Source organism: Thalia democratica, chromosome 8, assembly GCF_965202585.1.
Source record: "Thalia democratica chromosome 8, ktThaDemo2.hap1.1, whole genome shotgun sequence".
In the NCBI taxonomy this organism is placed as follows: Eukaryota; Metazoa; Chordata; class Thaliacea; order Salpida; family Salpidae; genus Thalia; species Thalia democratica.
The window spans coordinates 52,834,077-52,857,493 of record NC_139172.1 but is presented as its reverse complement, the minus strand read 5'-3'; the positions used below and the strand labels follow the sequence as shown (position 1 = coordinate 52,857,493).

At 24.2% G+C, this 23,417-nt stretch overlaps 1 protein-coding gene across 1 annotated transcript; it reads left to right on the top strand.

Moving 5' to 3' along the window:
- LOC145842757 (putative lipid scramblase CLPTM1) lies at positions 1-22,183 on the top strand. Its single transcript, XM_082950234.1, has 16 exons — positions 1-51; positions 1,178-1,255; positions 6,029-6,151; positions 6,638-6,757; positions 7,219-7,408; positions 7,793-7,899; positions 8,386-8,542; positions 9,110-9,175; positions 9,346-9,442; positions 10,377-10,454; positions 15,261-15,402; positions 15,877-15,984; positions 16,524-16,712; positions 18,267-18,442; positions 20,586-20,772; positions 21,676-22,183. The coding sequence occupies exons 2-16, from the start codon at positions 1,183-1,185 to the stop codon at positions 21,792-21,794; spliced, it is 1,932 nt and encodes a 643-aa protein (XP_082806360.1). The 5' UTR covers positions 1-51; positions 1,178-1,182; the 3' UTR covers positions 21,795-22,183.
- Positions 22,184-23,417: the final 1,234 nt, after the last annotated feature.

Sequence of the window (23,417 nt, the reverse complement as noted above, 5' to 3'; positions counted from 1 at the left end):
GTTTTAGTTTAGTTAATTAAAATTCCCTGTGGGAAGAACTTTTGAGAAAAGGTTTGTTGTTTTTTTTCTTTATAATAATAAATTATATGTTTTTTTTCCTTAGACTACTCCTACATACTTATAATAATTATTATGATTTCAAGTGTTTTGAACTAAATAACAACAAGAATAAATAAAAATAAAGTAGTTGCATAATACCAAAGACAAATTACTTTTAAATTAGTTCAAAATTTGTTTCTTGAAAATCTGAAGGTAAATCTAGTTATTAAGTACAATGACTTATACAAAAGCCTAAAATTTGCTTAAATTACACTAATTAAGCCTTATAATATATTTCTTTAATTAGTAGTTAAGTTATCAAAGTGCTTCAAGTGTATAAATAGTTTAATTAACAAAAGATTAGTTGTAATTTGTTTCTCTAACTTATTTAGTAATTATCGTTCATTAAAAGTTTGTTTAAATACTTAAGTTATGTTATACTGAGTTATTTTCATTAATTGTGTTATTATTTTTACATAAAAGCTAATAACTTAATTATGTGTATTTAATATACTGGCCTTATAAATAAGATTTTAAAACTTTATTTAATATTGCAACTCTGTATCCAACATACAAGTTGTTAAAAACTGAAATCTAAAAATTTGGATCATCAAGGTCAGAACTTTATGTTATTATTAAAGAGGTTTTATTTATAATGTAATATTATTTGTTAAATTCAATGTAAGAACCACTTATTTTTACAGTTCAACTCATAAAGTTTCAATGTATTTAAAGTTTGTATAAATTTGTTTTTAATAGTTTGTAAAAGCATTTGGAACAAAAATTTAAATACATTTTTTCAGCAAAGTTTTGAAGTAAAGTATAACAAGAGATAAAAGTTCTCATTGATAAGCATGAAATATTTTTAACTTTTATCATGTTGTTATGTATGTTACTTAAACTTTGTTTTAATTAATAGCGGTTTCTATAACTTTCAAGTAAAAATCCATGAAATTAGTCAGATTTGTAAACTTTTCTTGTATAACCAATTCAATAACTTCAATTAAGACAAACATATAGCCAGTTTAAGCAAGTTAATTTTTTGTGGTAATTCATGTCTTTATTCATATTGGTCGTAAAATATTTATAAGTAAAGCGTTATTCTTGATTTTCGCATTGATGTACGTTTTGTATACAGATAAGATGGCAGAAGATTCTGAAACTCAACTGAGGAACAGAAACGTTGGAGAAAATAATGAAGTGGTACCACAAGAAGGTAAGTATTTAAAATACATTTAAGTTTTAAAGTACGTTTGTATGCAACTATTAATACAATTAAAACTATGTATGTTAATAGTGCAGCTAATAATGAAGTTGCACCACAAGAACGTTAATTTTAAACCTACATATATGTTTTAAAGTACGCTTTTATGCAACTATTAATACCAATAAAACTGTGTTTGTTAATCAACACTTGTGTGTATAGCTATCATGTACAAAATTATTGCTGCTTATAATGAGGCAGCATAACAAAAACAAGGTAAATTTGTAGCATATAAATAGTTGTTTTAGTTGATTATATAATTTTTTTTTATGTATTATAAAGTTTAGAACTGAGTTTGCATGAAAATTTTAGTAAAGAAATGGTATCAGGGTGGCCACTTAACCTAGAATCCTGGAAAAACCTAGAATTTGACAATTTGGGCGAAAACATTCTTGAATTTTAAACAATGTTAAGTAGTAAAACTTAGATTTTTCACGAATTGTATATCATATAGATGAAATATTTGTCATTATCAAATAATTTTTTATTAAAAACATTTTTAAAGTAACTTTACAGTATCTTTTCAATATTTATATACTATTTTTTATTTAAACTTAACTTTAAACTGAAAATAGACACAAAAACATGTACTTTCGAAAACCTGGAAGAAATTCAGAAAATCTAAGAGAAATCTCTCAAAAATCTGTGGCCACCGAGTGGTATTTCTAAACTATTTTGTACAACAGCCAATCTATAATGATTAATTTTTTTATGATAAACTTCATAAACTTAAAAAAGAAAGAAATTAGAAATAAGGGCAAAATTAAAAAGAAAATTAAAAGAATAAATTTTTTAACAAAAAACAAAAAAAACTGTTTTTTTTTTGTTTATTTTTTATATAAAATTTTATTATTATTTTTTTAATTCCTTCCGATAGAATTTTCTAAATATACCAAGGAACATTTCCTGAAATTTTGAGGTAGTTATCTCAAAAAACGTAGGAGAAGATAGATTTTTAGTGAAATAGTCTATTTCTGCCATTTTAGTTTGCACCTCCCATAAGGAACCTATTGTTGGCTCCGACTTTGACCGGCTATATCTCAAAAGTTATTTTGAATTTTTTAAATCTGTAAAAAGGCATCTTGTAGCTTAGTAAAAACTATATAAAATAAGATAAAAAACCAAAAAAGGGTGTTTACCCCCCTATGCCCTTAAAACTTTAATTAGTGATATATTTATTAAAAAATTCAAGCTGTTTTACTACATACATTTTGTTTAAAACAGCTTGTTACGTACAAACTTAAATATTCTACATACCATTATATTTCAACAGTTTGTTTACCTTTTGAAATACAAAGGGGTTTATGTTGTAATGTAAACAAACAATAAATCAAAAACTTTACTTGCTAAATAAGAAATTTTACTTTTAATCTAAAATTGCTAGCAGGGTTCGTGCGCGTCAGGCTAAATCAGGCTAAGTCAGGCTAAATCAGTTTTTTTGAAAAAAGTTGAAAAACGTCAGGCTAAATCAGTTTTTTATTTAAAAATTTGAAAGCTTCAGTTTTTCCCAGTTCAAATGCTTGAAAATTTTGGTAAAAAAAAATTGAGAAATAATTTTTAGATCAAATTGAAGTGTATAAACATTTCTAAATAAAGATTTAGTTAATAAAGACAAAATCAGTCAGTATTTGTAAAAATAAATGCTTAAAACCCTTTGTTGAATCTCTAAAAAAATTTAACAAATCTTCATTGTTTTGTTTTGATTAGATTAAATAAATCAAAATTATAAAAATTAAAAAAAAAAAAACACTTTAACCATTACAGTTTAGTAAACAACTTAGCTGTTTGTTTGAATTTTAATACTCGTGTAAGCGTTTCATTTAAAATTTTTATAGAACACGACAATGCACGTTGTTTTATTATAAATCTTTGGTTATAATGTTTTTACTTAGAGCTTCATTAAATTGAATATTGTGTTTAGTAATATATTGAATTTTTACACTAGTAATAGATTAGATATAACACTTGTTTTTAAACTTATCACTGAATTTGTTATGTTAAGGGCATAGGGGGGGTCAATCACCTTTTTCACAATTTAGTCTTATTTTATTGAGTTGTAACTAAGCTATGGGTTGCTTTCTGCAGATTTTAAAAGCTCAACATATTTTTGAGATAAAGCTGGTTAAAGTCGGAGACTACAATAGTATTAATCAAAACCCCACAATACCTAAAATGACTTCTAAAAGGGATATTATTTTGAAAAAATGTCAGGCTAAATTGGTCTCAGTCAGGCTAAATGAAAAAAATTTTGCGCACGAACCCTGTGCTAGTTTGAATAATAAACGTTAGTTAAAGTCTATGTGTAGTAATATGTAAAACACAATGTTGTTTTGACTGATTATTTTTATGAACAAACAAAACTGGCTTAGATACCGTTTTGTTTATTTTGGTATTTCAGTTTGGTAAACCTCGTCTTATAGAACTAGGAAAAACAATTTGAGATAAAATTTTCTTTGGTTTAAAGCACCTTGATATTTAAGATTATTTTTTATTAACTTTTAACTTTCTGTCTACAAAACAAGATGTTTAAATGGAAATTTTTATGAAACTACTTATGCATATTGAAACATATTTTGTGCATTTGTTTATATAATACTGATTACTATACTTTGTGACAACTGTGCTATAAAACTTTTATTCATTGCTTAAAGTATTTAGACAAGATATACAATACTGACTTGATTTATTTGTCAATTTTTAACTAACTTAAAGTGTTTTGTAAGTTTATTTATTCTTAGATAAGTAAAAGTTATCTGGCATATTAGCAATTGAAATGCTGAAATTAAAAATTAAGTTCTGGTTTTAACATATGAAACATAAGCTATGCAAAGATTTATTTCATTAAATAAAAATAAGTTTATTTTGTTTTTTGAATAAGAACTTTGTACTAAGTACAACTTTAGTTATAACTACTAAAACTATATATGTTATAAGTAAGTAATTAATCTATTTTTGTACTAAAGTGTAATAATTTAGTACATTTATGCTGTATAGTGTAACAATTTACTAAATTATATTTAATTTGTGTTTATATTATTTAATGTAGTGCCATAATTTACAACAACTACAAAATTGTAACTAATAAAAATTTAAAAAGTTGTAGATTTTTATTAGATAATAATTAATAAGTAACATTAAATAAATTTGTTAGTATTACTAGTTTTAAATAAGTTTTTATGTTAGATTATTTTCTAAAGGATATGTGATTATTTTTACTTATGTTATATGACATAGTTACACAGTTTTTTTATTGATCGAAAATTTACTTTAAACTCTTTAAATCTAGCCTTTTGTGAAAATAAAAAAGTGGATCAATATTTTGCAAAAAATTGTCCTAAATTCAGTTTGTATCTAGCATCTGGCAAAGTTATTTTCTCACTGAGAATTATCAACAACAACAAAACAAATGATAGTTTATCTGAACAAAAAATATCGAGTGTACAATTTTAGTACTGCTTTGGTACATTTATTTGTTCAACTGGGTTAAAGGTTAAAAGTTTTAGACCTTTTAAACTTATGACTTAAATGAAAAAGGTAAGTAAAACTTATCAAATGCATCATTTTAAGAAAGAATAATATTAGTTTGTTAGGGTGTGTTAAATAGCTCATTAAAATAGTGTGTTGAATCTTAAAGTAACAAGTTATTTTGTAAATTTGAATATAATATTTGTATTTTTCTATCTAAAGAAATAACCTTTTGCAAAGTTTATAAATAACAATAATAAGGTTTTAAAAACATAGTATTGCATGATAAATAAGTAACCAAAAGCAATAGTTTATTAGATGTTCTCAAACGCTTTAATTTGATTAATACAATTTACACATGAGTTTATATAAATTAAAACTTGACATTAGAATTAAGCAGATGTACTGCAAAGTACAATAGTTAATAAAACTCTGTTAAGCATGCAAAATAAATCATATTGAAGTTTATTTAAGTATAGAACAAACAGAGCGTATCTAGTTTTGCAAAGCTTAAGTTAGTTTAAATGGGTTAAAATAATCATTAAATTATTTGCTTTTCTTAACATCATAAATTATTCATACCCAGGGTTTTGTATAAACCAATTCTCAAATTTTTTTACAATTTTATTCATTAGTATAAATAACTGAAATTTTAAATAATGGATAGGTTTAAATATTTTGTTATGGGTTTCATCAAAATTTATTACATTTTTTGACTCCTTTGTTTGGTTATGTAATTTTTTTATTTTTGGTTAATGAAAATAAAAGTAGTTAAAAAATTTTTAAATTATATGCCAGGTTTATAAGTATTACAAAAAACATTCCTGAAAATTTTAGGCATTTATCTCGAAAAACGTAGGAGAAGATAGATTTTTAGTGATTGTTACTTCCTCCTCCCACGAGGAGTCTAATGTGCTCTCCAATTTTAACCGGTTATATTTCAAAAATTAGTTTTGATATCAAAAATGTGTTTGAGCAACCTTAAAAGCCTGTTAAATCAAGTTTGAAGAAGCAGCTTCAAGCTTATTTAAAACTGCACAAGGCTAAATCAAGTTGTAAAAAAGTGATTAACCCCTTCCCCTATGGCTTTAACACTCAGTCAAATAGGATTACTTACAGCTCATAGTATCTACCAATGAAAAAACAAGTATTGTAATAAAATGATACTCAGTCAAATAGTATTGCTTACAGCTAATAGTATCTACAGGTGAAAAAAACAAGTATTTTGTTAGAATTTTTTACAGAAACTTATTTTTACAGGCGAGAACGCACCAGTAGACCAAGCAAACCAACAACAACAACCTAAACAGTCGACATGGGGAGTTATAATGGGCACATTGCAGAGAATGTTTTTTATGTGGATGATCATGAACTTCTTCAGAGGTAAATTATTATTTAATTTAATTATTTAAGCTATGTTATAATGGGAACATTACAGAGAATGTTCTTTATGTTGATGATCATGAACTTCTTCAGAGGTTTAAGTTATATTTGTTTTTATTACCTGTATTTTGTATATTTATGTTATATTTATGGGCACATTACAAAGAGAGAATGTGAATGTAGAAAACAAAAAACACATTTATCTTTTTATATCAAAATGTATTTTTTTTTGGTTTATTAATATATTTTAAAAGGTAGAAACAAATCAGCTTAACAAAAACATATCTTAAAATACGGTTTTAAGATCTTTGATCTAACAATAAAAATTTTTATTGATCTACAATTTAATATTTCTATGTATTTTTTTTATGATACTTATTAATAATTGAATAAGTAGGTGGATACAATACAGATCTTAACAGTAATAATTATACTTGATATGTAGATATGTGTTAGTATTTGTGTATTTATTTCTATTTTATTTAGGCGGAACCAAGACAGACCCTAACAAGGCTTCTGAAGCAAAAATAGTCGGTCACAATATTTTCAGTTTTGGAGAGAAAATGTCTATGTATGTGTTCATTAATGAAGTGGAAGATTTTAATGGTTAGTGTAACAATTTTTTTTTTGTATTTCTTTGAAATTAGAAGTAAAAAAAAGTATTTTAAGTATTAATAGCTAACAATAATGATTCAAAGTTGATAAATTGGAGAACTTTAATAGTGAGTCCAATAAGTCTGTAGTTCAAAATATTACAGTAGTTGTACACTTTTAGAATTTGAAAATAAATAATTTTTACGTAAAAAATTTTAGACCATTGAACTTATTAAAGTGTCTTGCGCTGAAAATAGAAATTATTAAAAGAAAGCCACTGTCTTAGCGGTTTAATTCTATAAACACCTTCTTAACAATGTTGAATGAGTAAATAGAAATACTATTTCGTAGAAGTAAACTTTTTATTTACTAATAACTACTTAAACAGCTCTATTTTGTTGAAATATTTGTTCAGAAAATTTAAAAACAAAATGAACCCTCCTTTCTTGTTTCTACTGCAAGTTTCATCTTAGGTGATTTCCCGAAACAAGACCTGTTCTGGAAGTTGGACAACATCGAGTTCGGAAGTTGGGAAGGAGGGGTCAACAACGACGGGTTACATTCACACAAGGGGAAATTCCCGGCATCGAAACACGTTCAGAACAACGGGAGTATCTACCTTCACGCGTTCTTCACTAAGATGGGATACGCCCCTTTTGTGAGGTATGTTGTGTATACATTTAAAAGCAATAAAAAAGAAGTTTCGAGTGATAGTAAGTTTGCCTTTTAAAATTTTAATAATTTCATTTAAAAAAACTAGAGATTCTATTGAAACTTAATTGATATTTACATATACAAACGCGTTCTTTGCTAAAATGGGATGCTCCCCTTTTGAGAGGTGGGTCACAACGATTGATTAACTTAAGTTTTCGCAATTTTATGTTTAAAATATGCATAAGTAGAAATTTAATTTAATAAAAAAAAATTCATTAAGGTTTATTAGTTTTTATCTAGTTACGACGAGAACACGATTTATAATGAAGAAAACAATTATATAAAAGTAAATGATATTGTTTAAAATACGTTATAATTTAAAAAACTTTTTAGCTACGACGAAAATATGAGGTACAATGAAAAGAAGACAGCTTATAAGAGCAGGCCGCTGAACAAAATGATGAAGAGAATGTTGAAGAAGACCAAAAACTTGCTCACCGGTGAGTGATAATCATATATAAACAGGGTTGCCACTTTACCTGGAAACCTGGAATTCGACAATTTAGGTAAAAAAACCTGGAATTTGAGAAATTTTGAAAAAAAAACTTGGAATTTTGATCAAAAAACTTGGAAATTTTAATAATTTTAACATTTTCAGTAGTAAAATTTCAATTTGACACAAAAATCTATCATATGAATAAGATTTTTTTGTCATCATCAAAATAATTTTTTATTAGAAAACACATCTAAAGTAACTTTACAGCATCTATTCGATTTTTTTATTCTATCTAACACATTATCTTAAATAGAAATAAACTTTAAACTGAAAGTAGACCCAAAAATGTGTACTTTTAAAAACCTGGAAGAGATTAGAAAAACCTGGAAAAAATTTTGAAAAAATGAGTGGCAAAAATGTATATATATAATGAAATAATGATCTATAGTTTAAAGTTTGAACATAAAGTACATAAAAACATTTTTTATAGGCGAATCAGAAATTAGTGAGAAAATTTTGGAGGATTTTGAAAAATCGAACAACGAGATATTATCGCATTGGCACCCGAATCTCACAATTAACATTATGAACGACCAAACACCAATGCAAAAAGCAGCTTTACCTGATGTTATGAAGAATATTTACACGTTTGTTTATTCATATTTTATTATTTATTTTGTTAATATAATGAACGACCAGACGCCAATGCAAAAAGCTGCCTTGCCAGAAGTTATGAAAAATATTTACACGTTTGTTTATTCATTATGTTTTATTATTTATTTTGTTAATATAATGAACGACCAAACACCAATGCAAAAAGCTGCCTTGCCATAATTTATGAAAAATAGTCACGTGTTTATTTATTTACCAGTTTGATGTTTGTATAAATTTTAAGGTTGTGCAAGTTATATATAGGAGTCTTGTGTTTAAAGAAATTCATATAATTCTTTACTTACCTTCTACATACAGATTTTGTCAAAAATAACAGAACAGAGGAGTTTCATTATATACTTTTAATTAGCATATCATTATGAAAAATTTATCAGACAAAATATATGGGTCTGCCTAAAAATGAGTAGTAATGCTATAAAATATCTTCATTTGGTTTCTTTTGGGTAATAAATGACTCATTTTGCTGATAAAAAGTTTCAAAAACTAAAAGCTGTATCTTAAAATTTAAATATCACTTTTACAAATCAAATATTTTCCTACAGGTTTGACGAAACAGGTCAGTTCTACCAGCCGGTTATCAATCTTTGCTCCTACTGGAACTATAACAGGTTTTTAATAAGTTTGTTTTTTTTTTCTCAAAGAAAATTATCAATAATTGTCTTGTACTTTAGTCTATAGATTCTTGTATATTTTGTGTAATTTAGAATATATTTGTATTTGTTTGTATTTCATTGTTTTATTGTATTTATTAGAATATTTTACTACTTTTGCTTTACAGAGACTACATGCCATTGAACGAAACTGTAGAAGAATTGGAATTAAATTTGGAATTTCAACCACTGTCTTTGTGGAAGATGCAAATGTTCATGATGCAAGTTAGTAATAAAACAAAATAATTGTTTACGTTTTTTATTATTTAATACCTCAACCTTTATTTTTGTGGAAAATGCAGATGTTCATGATGCAAGTTAGTAATAACATCTAATAAAACAAAATAAGTGATTAAATTTTTTTAAAATTTAATACTTCAACCTTTATTTTTGTGGAAAATGCAAAAGTTCATGATAAATAGTGAGTAATAATATTTAATAAAACAAAATAAGTATTTACGTTATTTATTTAATTTAATACTTCAACTTTTAAAGAAAACATATATGTTTATGTAGTAATGTTTTTATCTTAAATTTTCGTTTGGCTACTAAAATGCATATAAATGTAATGAACAGAACATAATTATTTATTCAAATCTCAAAAAAAAAAGTAGTTTAAACCTCTGGAAATTTATTAAAATGAAAAGAAGTATGGCTATGTCTGTTTGAAAAATTATAATTTCCAAGGGTAGGCAAATTTTATAGTAAACAGTATGTAAAAACTTTTCAGAATTCTGAAATTAATAAGTAGTTTGAACTGAAACCTTTTTTGATAAAGTAGAGGGTACCAAAACCATTCAGTGTACAGTTATATTTATATCGGTTTTATGCATATTACTTTAGTTTTTATAGGAACAAATATTTAAATGCAACCAATATATATTTGGATATAATATTTGATATTAATTTATATTCAGGAGCACAGATATAAAAATCATCCAATCTATTGCTAAATATTTTTTTAATTGATATTAAATTTTTCTTTTTTTTTTTGAAGGAGCAAGGGTACAAATCTCACCCAATTTATAGCTTAATATATAATTGTGTGTATTTTTTCCAATGTATAATATAATAGTAGTTATAATATATTTAATATTTTTTATTAGGAGCAAGGTATTTAATGCGTAGTTGGTTTTATTTAATTATTTATTTATTTTAGGAACAAGGATACAAATCTCATCCGATGTACAGCTGGATGTCGGATGACCTGATACCAGAACAATCATTATATGAACAGGTAATTTAACTAATACAAATATATTTTATTTACTAAAATCAGAACAATTATTATATGAACAAGTAATTTAACTAATACAAATATATTTTATGGACTAAAATTACAACAATCATTATATGAACAAGTAATTTAACTAATACAAATATATTTTATTTACTAAAATTACAACAATAATTATATGAACAGGTAATTTAACTAATACAAATATATTTTATTTACTAAAATCAGAACAATTATTATATGAACAAGTAATTTAACTAATACAAATATATTTTATGGACTAAAATTACAACAATCATTATATTAACAAGTAATTTAACTAATACAAATATATTTTATTTACTAAAATTACAACAATAATTGTATGAACAGGTAATTTAAATAATACAAATATATTTTATTTACTAAAATTACAACAATCATTGTATGAACAGGTAATTTAATTAATACAAATATATTTTATTTACTAAAATCAGAACAATCATTATATGAACAGGTAATTTTACTAATACAAATATATTTTATTTACTAAAATCAGAACAATTATTATATGAACAAGTAATTTAACTAATACAAATATATTTTATGGACTAAAATTACAACAATCATTATATTAACAAGTAATTTAACTAATACAAATATATTTTATTTACTAAAATCAGAACAATCATTATATGAACAAGTAATTTAACTAATACAAATATATTTTATTTACTAAAATCAGAACAATCATTATATGAACAAGTAATTTAACTAATACAAATATATTTTATGTACTAAAATTACAACAATCATTATATGAACAAGTAATTTAACTAATACAAATATATTTTATTTACTAAAATTACAACAATCATTATATGAATAAGTAATTTAACTAATACAAATATATTTTATTTACTAAAATTACAACAATCATTATATGAACAAGTAATTTAACTAATACAAATATATTTTATTTACTAAAATCAAAACAATTATTATATTAACAAGTAATTTAACTAATACAAATATATTTTATTTACTAAAATTACAACAATCATTATATGAACAAGTAATTTAACTAATACAAATATATTTTATTTACTAAAATCAAAACAATTATTATATGAACAAGTAATTTAACTAATACAAATATATTTTATGTACTAAAATTACAATAACCATTATATGAACGAGTAATTTAACTAATACAAATATATTTTATTTACTAAAATTACAACAATCATTATATGAACAAGTAATTTAACTAATACAAATATATTTTATTTACTAAAATCAAAACAATTATTATATGAACAAGTAATTTAACTAATACAAATATATTTTATGTACTAAAATTACAACAATCATTATATGAACAAGTAATTTAACTAATACAAATATACTTTATTTACTAAAATTACAACAATCATTATATGAACAAGTAATTTAACTAATACAAATATATTTTATTTACTAAAATTACAACAATCATTATATGAACAAGTAATTTAACTAATACAAATATATTGTATTTACTAAAATCAAAACAATCATTATATGAACAAGTAGTTTAACTAATACAAATATATTTTATGTATTAAAATTAGAACAATCATTATACGAACAAGTAATTTAACTAATACAAATATATTTTATGTACTAAAATTACAATAACCATTATATGAACGAGTAATTTAACTAATACAAATATATTTTATTTACTAAAATTACAACAATCATTATATGAACAAGTAATTTAACTAATACAAATATATTTTATTTACTAAAATCAAAACAATTATTATATGAACAAGTAATTTAACTAATACAAATATATTTTATGTACTAAAATTACAACAATCATTATATGAACAAGTAATTTAACTAATACAAATATATTTTATTTACTAAAATTACAACAATCATTATATGAACAAGTAATTTAACTAATACAAATATATTTTATTTACTAAAATTACAACAATCATTATATGAACAAGTAATTTAACTAATACAAATATATTTTATTTACTAAAATCAAAACAATTATTATATTAACAAGTAATTTAACTAATACAAATATATTTTATTTACTAAAATTACAACAATCATTATATGAACAAGTAATTTAACTAATACAAATATATTTTATTTACTAAAATCAAAACAATTATTATATGAACAAGTAATTTAACTAATACAAATATATTTTATGTACTAAAATTACAATAACCATTATATGAACGAGTAATTTAACTAATACAAATATATTTTATTTACTAAAATTACAACAATCATTATATGAACAAGTAATTTAACTAATACAAATATATTTTATTTACTAAAATCAAAACAATTATTATATGAACAAGTAATTTAACTAATACAAATATATTTTATTTACTAAAATCAAAACAATTATTATATGAACAAGTAATTTAACTAATACAAATATATTTTATTTACTAAAATTACAACAATCATTATATGAACAAGTAATTTAACTAATACAAATATATTTTATTTACTAAAATTACAACAATCATTATATGAACAAGTAATTTAACTAATACAAATATATTTTATTTACTAAAATCAAAACAATTATTATATGAACAAGTAATTTAACTAATACAAATATATTTTATGTACTAATATCACATCAATCATTATATTAACAAGTAATTTAACTAATATAAATATATTTTATTTACTAAAATTAGAACAATCATTATATTAACAGTAATTTAACTAATACAAATATATTTTATGTACTAATATTAGAACAATCATTTTATAAACAAGTAATTTAACTAATACAAATACTTTATGAACTAAATTCCGAACAATCATTATATGAACAAGTAATTTAACTAATACAAATATATTTTATGTATTAAAATTAAGCAATCATTATATGAACAGGTAATTTAATTAATACAAATATATTTTATGTACTAAAATCAGAACAGACATTGTATTAACAAGTAATTTAACTAATACAAATATATTTATGTACTAAAATTACAACAACCATTATATGAACAAGTGATTTAACTAATACAAATATATTTTATGTACTAATATTAGAACAATCATTTTATAAACAAGTAATTTAACTAATACAAATATATTTATGTACTAAAATCCGAACAATCATTATATGAACAAGTAATTTAACTAATACAAATATATTTTATGTATTAAAATTAAACAATCATTATATGAACAGGTAATTTAACTAATACAAATATATTTTATGTACTAGTATTAGAACAATCATTATATGAACAAGTAATTTAACTAATACAAATATATTTTATTTACTAAAATTACAACAATCATTGTATGAACAGGTTAATACCAATACAAATATATTTTATGTACTAAAATTAGAAATAATACAAATATATTTTATGAACTAAAATTAGAACAATCATTATATGAACAAGTAATTTAGCTAATACAAATATATTTTATTTACTAAAATCAGAACAATCATTATATGAACAAGTAATTTAACTAATACAAATATATTTTATGTATTAAAATTAAACAATCATTATATGAACAGGTAATTTAACTAATACAAATATATTTTATGCACTAAAATCACAACATCATTATATGAACAAGTTATTTAACTGATACAAATATATTTTATTTACTAAAATTACAACAATCATTATATTAACATGTAATTTAACTAATACAAATATATTTTATGTACTAAATTTACAACAATCATTATATTAACAAGTAGTTTAACTAATACAAATATATTTTATGTACTAAAACTAGAACAATCATTATATGAACATGTAACTTAACTAATACAAATATATTTTATGTACTAATATTAGAACAAACATTGTATGAACAGATTAATTAGTAATTTTTGAACTTACTTCTATCAAAAATTATTGTCTGAGGAGACTAATAAACTATTGTACAAATATTGAAATGATATAGTAGATCAACTCTTAATTAAACTTTATTAAAACAGAAGCATTTTTTAAGTTCTGTACTTTTCTCAAAATCAACTTTAATAAATTTGATGTGGTGTTATTGGTCAGCTAACATTTCGAATGCGTATTTTATTTTAGGATTAACAAAAGGAACTGCTACTTGAGTCAAACCCCTACTTACTAGGAGTAACTAAAACAGATAACTATAAATATTCAATCTTGTTCCTGTTTGTATTTATGATATGTAACTTGTATACACAGGACCAGCAAAAAGAAATGTTGTTAGAGTCAAACCCCTACTTATTAGGTGTCACTAAAACAGATAGATAAATATTCAATCTTGTTCATGTTTATGATATATAACTTGTATACGCAGGACCAGCAGAAAGAAATGTTGTTAGAGTCAAACCCCTACTTATTAGGAGTAACTAAATATATAACTATATTATTTAATCTTGTTTGTATTTATGATAATTAACTTGTATACACAGGACCAGCAAAAAGAAATGTTGCTAGAATCAAACCCATACTTACTAGGTGTCACTAAAACAGATAAATATAAATATTCAATCTTGTTCATGTTTGTATTTATGATATGTAACTTGTATACACAGGACCAGCAAAAAGAAATGTTGCTTGAGTCAAACCCCTACTTATTAGGAGTAACTAAAACAGATAGATAAATATTCAATCTTGTTTGTATTTATGATATGTAAATTGTATACACAGGACCAGCAGAAAGAAATGTTGTTAGAGTCAAACCCCATACTTAATAGGAGTAACTAAAACAGATAGCTATAAATATTCAATCTTGTATATGTTTGTGTTTATGATATGTTACTTGTATATACAGGATCAACAGAAAGAAATGTTGTTAGAGTCAAACCCCTACCTTCTTGGAGTCACTGTGTTCGCTTCACTGGCTCACTGCGTTCTGGAGTTCTTCGCATTCAAGAACGACATTCAGTTCTGGAACTCCAGGGATTCCCTTGCTGGTTTGTTTGAGATTTTCAGAAGTAAATAAAAGAGGAAGTTTTTATGTGTACCACACTGATTTGTGTCACAATAACCTAAAGTTTTCAGTTTTTATATACATAGATTAATAAAGTATAATTTAAAAAGTGTGTTCGCACAACTATTACTAAACTTTTTTGCTGCTTAGTAAAAGCTTTCCTAGTTAGAATACTAAACTATATAGCATAGTTGATATTCCTATTTTAATATACCATTTTAAGTTGTTTATACTTTTGAAAATTGACTCTTAAAGTAAAACTTGAAACTGATATAAAATATTTTAAGTTAAGTAGTTTTCTAAGGATTTGATATTTATACATGATTTCTTTAACTAAATTTATTTTGTCTTTAAAATAATTAAAAATGTTTAAAAAAACTACTCCTTTGAAATAGTTTTAATAATAAATACTGATTTAAATTAAGACATCAACTTTATAAAAAATATATGTGTACAGGACTCTCAGTAAGATCAATCTTGTTCAACGCGTTCACTTCAGTCATTGTGCTTCTCTACTGTCTTGATAACGAAACAAGTAACATCATCATTGGGAGCAGTGCTATTGGTTTGTTTTTGATGTATTAGTTTTATTTTCAAATATAAATATTAAGTATAAAGAAGTTTAAATGCTAACAATAACAACAAAAGTCTCTAAAGTAGGTATAATATATATTTTTTGTTGAAATACCGATTTCACTAATAAAGTTTTACAGTTAATTAATATAAACTATTGGTTTGTTTTTGATGTATTAGTTTACTTTTCAAATAAGTGTTAGTTTCAAAAAAAATTAAAAACTATAAAAACATGAGTCTCCAACGTAGGTAGAAAATATATTTGTAGTTGCACAGGTTTCAAGATAATTCTAAATACAGCTTTCACTAATAAATTTTTACAGTTAATCATTATAAACTTTCAAAATCTTATAAAACAAGAAAAACTCTAAATAATGCTTACAAGATTTTTACTGTGACAGACTTTTTGACTAAACTGTTTTTTTTTCACCTTTCATATATTACTACACCCCTTAAAAGAGTTACGCAAAAATACATAAATGTCAACACAAAATATAATGGGAGTAAATATTTCTGATGCATTTATCTCAGGTCTCCTCATTGAGTTGTGGAAGATAACAAAAGTGCTCAACATAAAAGTGGACAGAACCAACAAATACTTCGGAGTGATTCCAAGGTTGATATTCGAAGATAAATCGAGTTATAAGGACAGTGAGACGAAATCTCACGACAGAGCTGCTTTCAAATACATGAGTTGGGCGTTGTATCCTTGCTTAGTAGGTGAGAAAGTTAATAACATACAAGTATTTTAATATAACAAGTTAATTATGTGACATAGCTGCTTTCAAATACATGAGTTGGGCGCTTTATCCATGTTTAGTAGGTGAGAATATTCAGTGTAAAGTATATTTTTATCATAAGTTGCTTATGTGACATAGCTGCTTTCAAATACATGAGTTGGGCGTTGTATCCTTGCTTAGTAGGTGAGAATGTTAATAACATACAAGTATTTTAATACAACAAGTTAATTATGCGACATAGTTGCTTTCAAATATATGTCATGGACGTTGTATCCATGCCTAGTAGGTGAGAAATTAATAACATACAAGTGTTTTGATATAACAAGTTGCTTATGTGAAAGAGTTGCTTTCAAATACATGAGTTGGGCGTTGTATCCGTGCTTAGTAGGTGAGAAAGTTAATAACATACAAGTATTTTAATATAACAAGTTAATTATGTGACATAGCTGCTTTCAAATATATGTCATGGGCGTTGTATCCATGCTTAGTAGGTGAGAAAGTTAATAACATACAAGTATTTTAATATAACAAGTTAATTATGTGACATAGCTGCTTTCAAATATATGTCATGGGCGTTGTATCCATGCTTAGTAGGTGAGAAAGTTAATAACATACAAGTATTTTAATATAACAAGTTAATTATGTGACATAGCTGCTTTCAAATATATGTCATGGGCGTTGTATCCATGCTTAGTAGGTGAGAAAGTTAATAACATACAAGTATTTTGATATAACAAGTTAATTATGTGACATAGTTGCTTTCAAATACATGAGTTGGGCGTTGTATCCATGTTTAGTAGGTAAGAAAGTTAATAACATACAAGTATTTTAATATAACAAGTTAATTATGTGAAAAAGTTGCTTTCAAATATATGTCATGGACTCTTTATCCTTGTTTAGTAGGTGGATATATTGACATTATAATTGCTTAATTAAATTTGATTAATTGGTGAGACTTTTACTAATATTTAGAAATGTCAACATATTATTTTAGTTATGTGATAGACAGGATTGCCACTGTACCTGGAATCCTGGAAAAACCTGAAATTTGACAATTTAAGCCAAATAAAAACTGGGAAAACCTGGAGTTTGGGAAATGTTGAAAAAAATTCTGGAATTTTGAACAAAAATCACTAGAAAAATCTGGTAAAACCTGGAATTTTAACAATTTTCTCATTTTCAGTAGTGAAATTTCAACTTGACTCAGATATCTATCATATAAATAAAAAAAAATTGTCATCATTAAAAAATTTCCTTATTAAAAAGCATATTTAAAGTAGATTTATATTAAACTCTGAATGTTTTTATACTATTTAAAACAGTTTCCTACCTTAAACTTTAATAGACCCAAAAATGTGTACTTTTAAAAACCTGGAAGAAATTTGGAAAACCTGGAATAAAATTGGAAAAAACGAGTGGCACCCTGGATAGATCAAATTTTAAGTATATAAGTTAGGTAATTTACCCTTGTTTAGTATATTGAGAGTAGAAAGTTACTTATATAACAAGTATTTGATAAATTATATATTTGCAGGTTACTTCATATACTCACTAATGTACAATGAGCACAAAGGAGTCTACTCATTCATATTAGAAGTGTTTTATTCGTTCATCTTAATGTTCGGATTTATCATGATGACTCCTCAACTTTACATCAACTACAAATTACAATCTGTTGCTCATTTGCCTTGGAGAATGCTTACTTATAAGGTAAATAGTATTTTATATATTATTGTTTATAAATAGATTATATCAACTACAAATTGCAATCTGTGGCGCACTTGCCTTGGAGAATGCTGACTTATAAGGTGAATATTATTTCATATATTATTGTTTGTAAATAGATTATATCAACTACAAATTACAATCTGTAGCTCATTTGCCTTGGAGAATGCTTACTTATAAGGTAAATATTATTTTATATATTATTGTTTATAAATATATTATATCAACTACAAGTTACAATCTGTGGCGCACTTGCCTTGGAGAATGCTGACTTATAAGGTAAATATTATTTTATATATTATTGTTTATAAATAGATTATATCAACTACAAATTGCAATCTGTGGCGCACTTGCCTTGGAGAATGCTGACTTATAAGGTGAATATTATTTCATATATTATTGTTTATAAATAGATTATATCAACTACAAATTGCAATCTGTGGCGCACTTGCCTTGGAGAATGCTGACTTATAAGGTGAATATTATTTTATATATTATTGTTTGTAAATAGATTATATCAACTACAAATTACAATCTGTTCCTATTTGCCTTGGAGAATGCTGACTTATAAGGTAAATATTATTTTATATATTATTGTTTGTAAATATATTATATCAACTACAAATTACAATCTGTTGCTCATTTGCCTTGGAGAATGCTTACTTATAAGGTAAATATTATTTTATTTATTATTGTTTATAAATATATTATATCAACTACAAATTACAATCTGTAGCCCATTTGCCTTGGAGAATGTTAACTTATAAGGTGAATATTATTTTATATATTATTGTTTATAAATAGATTATATCAACTACAAATTACAATCTGTAGCCCATTTGCCTTGGAGAATGTTAACTTATAAGGTCAGCGTTGCTTAAATTCAAAAATACTGAAAGTTTATTTTATAAACCATATAGTATTTTACTATGTTTAGAGGTTGTATACAGTTTTGTTATTCTAAAATAACTCTTTAAGGAAACTTCCCTATAATGTTTCTTCACATATTTAAGTGAAAATTTACATATTATTATGTAACATTCAATAACATTAAAAAGTTTTTACATGATTAAAAACATGCATTAGTATTTTAAGAACAACTTAGTCAACTTTATATTATAATAACTAATTACTCACTGGTTGAAGTAAAACTAAACATAAAGTTTTATTTCAAACACTAGCAGTAAGCGATTTGATTAGCACAATTTGGTTTGAAAGCAAATCGATTCTGTCAATGCTGCCGCAAATCAATATGTTTTAAACAGTAAAATAGAAAAAATATTGTAGTTTGTTGAATTTATGAATTATATTGTTTGATTGAAAATAACTTTTATTATCACATTAGGTAGTTTTGTTGTTAGTGAATAAGTTTTAAGTGTTTTTAAACATAAAAGTAATTCAGTTGTGTTTTTATTGAAAAGTTATTTAAAATATAAAAATATTCACACACATAAGTGCAATATTCACGTATAAATAACTACCAAAAGTAATATTTCAAACTTAAAAAAAAGTAATTTTAATCAAGTCAAAATATGCATAGCATATGTACAGTACATTTATAAGTTTATCAAGCTTACTCCTAGATTTTTATTTTAAGCAATTAGTTGTTTTTTTCAAGTTCTTCATTTATAAAACAAACAATACAAAATTATTAATTAATATTTAAATTGTTTTTGTATCCAAAATATTATCATTAATTTAGATTAAAATACATAATATTCTGTTCTTTCAACTTGTATTTACATAGTGAATGGAATTGAAAAGTTCATACACATTAGTATTATGCATCAGAACTTCCAGTATACGCTGATATTTACAAAAACAATTGAAAAAAATATATAGTATTTAGTACACTTAACAACATACAGGCTGTCAACATATTCATAGATCATATATTTGCGTTTCGAATCAAAATGCCAACACTGCACAGAAAAATATAAATAAAATAAACATTTAAGTTATAAAAAGAAGTAATAATATATATATATTAATTTCACAGGCTGTCAACACTTTCATAGACGATATGTTTGCGTTCTGCATCAAAATGCCGACACTGCACAGAAAAATATAAATATAATAAACATTTAAATTACTTATAGAAGTAATATTATATATATTAATTTCACAGGCTGTCAACACATTCATTGATGATATGTTTGCCTTCTGCATCAAAATGCCGACACTGCACAGAATAGGCTGCTTCAGAGACGACATAATATTCTTCATATATTTGTACCAGAGGTACAAGTACAGGACCGACTACACAAGAGCTAACGAATATGGAATAAGGGGGGATGGTCAACTTGTAGTTGAAGGTAACAATTAAGTTATATCTTTAAATTAAAGAGTCAATGAGCATGGTATAAGTAAGTGTTTTCAACCTTTTTAAACGCTGTACACACTAAGTTACTGGCAAAAATTCTGTGCAGACTGGACTGTAAAAAATATGTAAATTTTATTAAATTCTACTCATTTTTTATATTTGTGTGCTTTAGTACATAAATAACAGTTTCATAAATCTTAATTTATGCTACAATTGGATTTTTCCCATAGAAAAAGACAAAACAAATGTCATCTACGAAAATATTTTCTCAGTTTTCTATGCACAGTAAAATAATTTCTGTGCTGCTACAAGGGACGATGTTTTGTTGATATATTTCTTTTTTTTTTGTATCAGCGATATAAGTGGTTGAATAAGTAAATCACTTAATATATAGTAATTTAGTCAGTATTAGATGAACTAGGCCCAATGAGTATGGTATTTGGTTTTCGATTTGAAATTTTTGTTTTAACAACAACAAAAATATAATACAACATTAATTAATCAAAATTTTATTTGCAAAACTCAGTTTCACCCTTTAAGGGATCTTCAGTTACAATTTAAATCTGAAAAATAAAAGTAAAATAATGAAAGATACAAAAATATAATGTGATTTTATGTTGCTCAAGTGTTTATACTTTTGTACCAAGTTAATTCCAACAGCCAAACACTAGTTTTAGGCAAGGTTACCAAATGCATTTTCATAATCTTAGAAATTAAGATCCCTAGAATCTCTACATCTCTACAATTTTTTTGCGTTCATTTGGATTTAAATGATGAAAACTAAAACTTTGTGGCTACTTTTCTTACAAAACTACTCTGAAAATTGAAGCAAAACTGTTAATAGGCTATAAAAAAAATTGATTTTTTCAAATTAAAAAAAAACTTTACAAAACAGGTGAGGAACAGTTACCCGTGGAAAGTGAACCCAAAATAGTTAAAGACGGTGTTCTGATGCTGGAGAAAAATATTGAAGAAAACAAGGAGAAAACTGCTGAAGAAAAGAAGAAAGATTAAAAAATTACTTTATTAGTTCTGATTCACATTTTTAGCTATAGTTTAAAAGTACTTAGGTTAAATATTTACCTTTAAAAATGTTTTAGAGATTGTGTTCTTTTTACTTAATACTCAATTTCCAACTTTCAAAAAATAATCTATTCAACATTCGTTTTAATTTAAGTAAAGCTTATGGTTCAAAGCTATCAGTGGAAAATAAAAATTAACTATCAACTAATTAAAATTATGTTATATTAATTTTGTTAACTTTTAAGCAGTTATTTAACTTCAAAATAAAAGTGTCACTTATGAACTAGGTATTGTGTCTATGTGTGAATATACTAAATAAATATTTAAATAAATATTTTAAATAAATATTTTAAATAAATAATAAAATGCATATCTTCTTTTACAACCGAGTTGTGATAAAAAACTTATCAATTTTAATTTTTTATTTGAAAATTTTAAAATCCTAAACAAATAAATCATTAGACTTATAGATAAGGTAGTTTATTTAATTTGTACTTTCATGATCTGTTGTTTCTACTTTAGTTTTTATAGGAAATTAAAGCTTTAAACTCTTACTTATGATACATGTTTTAAATTAATAAATGCAGCTATACTACTATTTAAATACTTTGTTTTTATTTTGAATTATAGTGTGTTTTATTTATCTATTTTATCTAATAAACTTTTAAAACTTGTACTTCGAATTTATTAAATTTGTTTGGATTTTCATAAATAATTAGATAAAATTTTAATAATATTGATATCTGGTAATTAGTAAAACTTTTTAGTTGCTAACCATTTTTGACCTTAATGGAATCTTGAAAAAAGTTAATAACACATAGTTTGTTTGCTGATTATTCAGAAAATAAAGTCTTTTTACTAAATACTTTTTAAGTAAATATGAATAAAAGTTATAGAAAAAAGTAATAAATATTTTTTTATGGTCATAATACCTACACGTTAGATTCTAATTTTAACTTTTTAATTATTTAGGATAGTTTATTTGTATATTTTAAATTGGTTTGAGATGGTTCAGATTAAAAAAAAAATAATATATTATAGTAAACTCATTTTTTCAGGTGTACTGTATTGATTTTAAATGTAAGGTAATAATTTTTCGATTTCCTCTAGCTCTACTTAAAATATAACAAAAAAATTATTATATAACTTTCTGTAAACACAATTTATAGTTCTGTTTATAATGCTGGAGTCGGAAAACTACGACCTTGAAGAACTAAACCATGAATTTGTTAAACTGCGCTAAATATTCTGAGGTTTGAAATGAAGGGTAAAAATACATTAGGTATTTATAACTTATTTTTGATATTTCGGATTTATAAAAAGGTCACGATGTTACTACAACTGCCGTGCCGAATAATTTTTATATTTTCAAATTTGTACCGCGACAATTGAATGCCTGCCGACCCCTGATGTATAATTGAAAGTTTAAACGGTCGTTATTTGTTTTAAACTTATTGAAATTGCAATTCACTATCATTTACTAAACTTTGTTACACTTTTACTGAATTCTATTACAAGAAGTTTTATTAAAAGCAAAAAAATGAATAAAACTATTCAAGTTAAAACTAAAGGGATAAAATAAAATAAGAACGTTTGTCTTAAATCTGTAAAGTT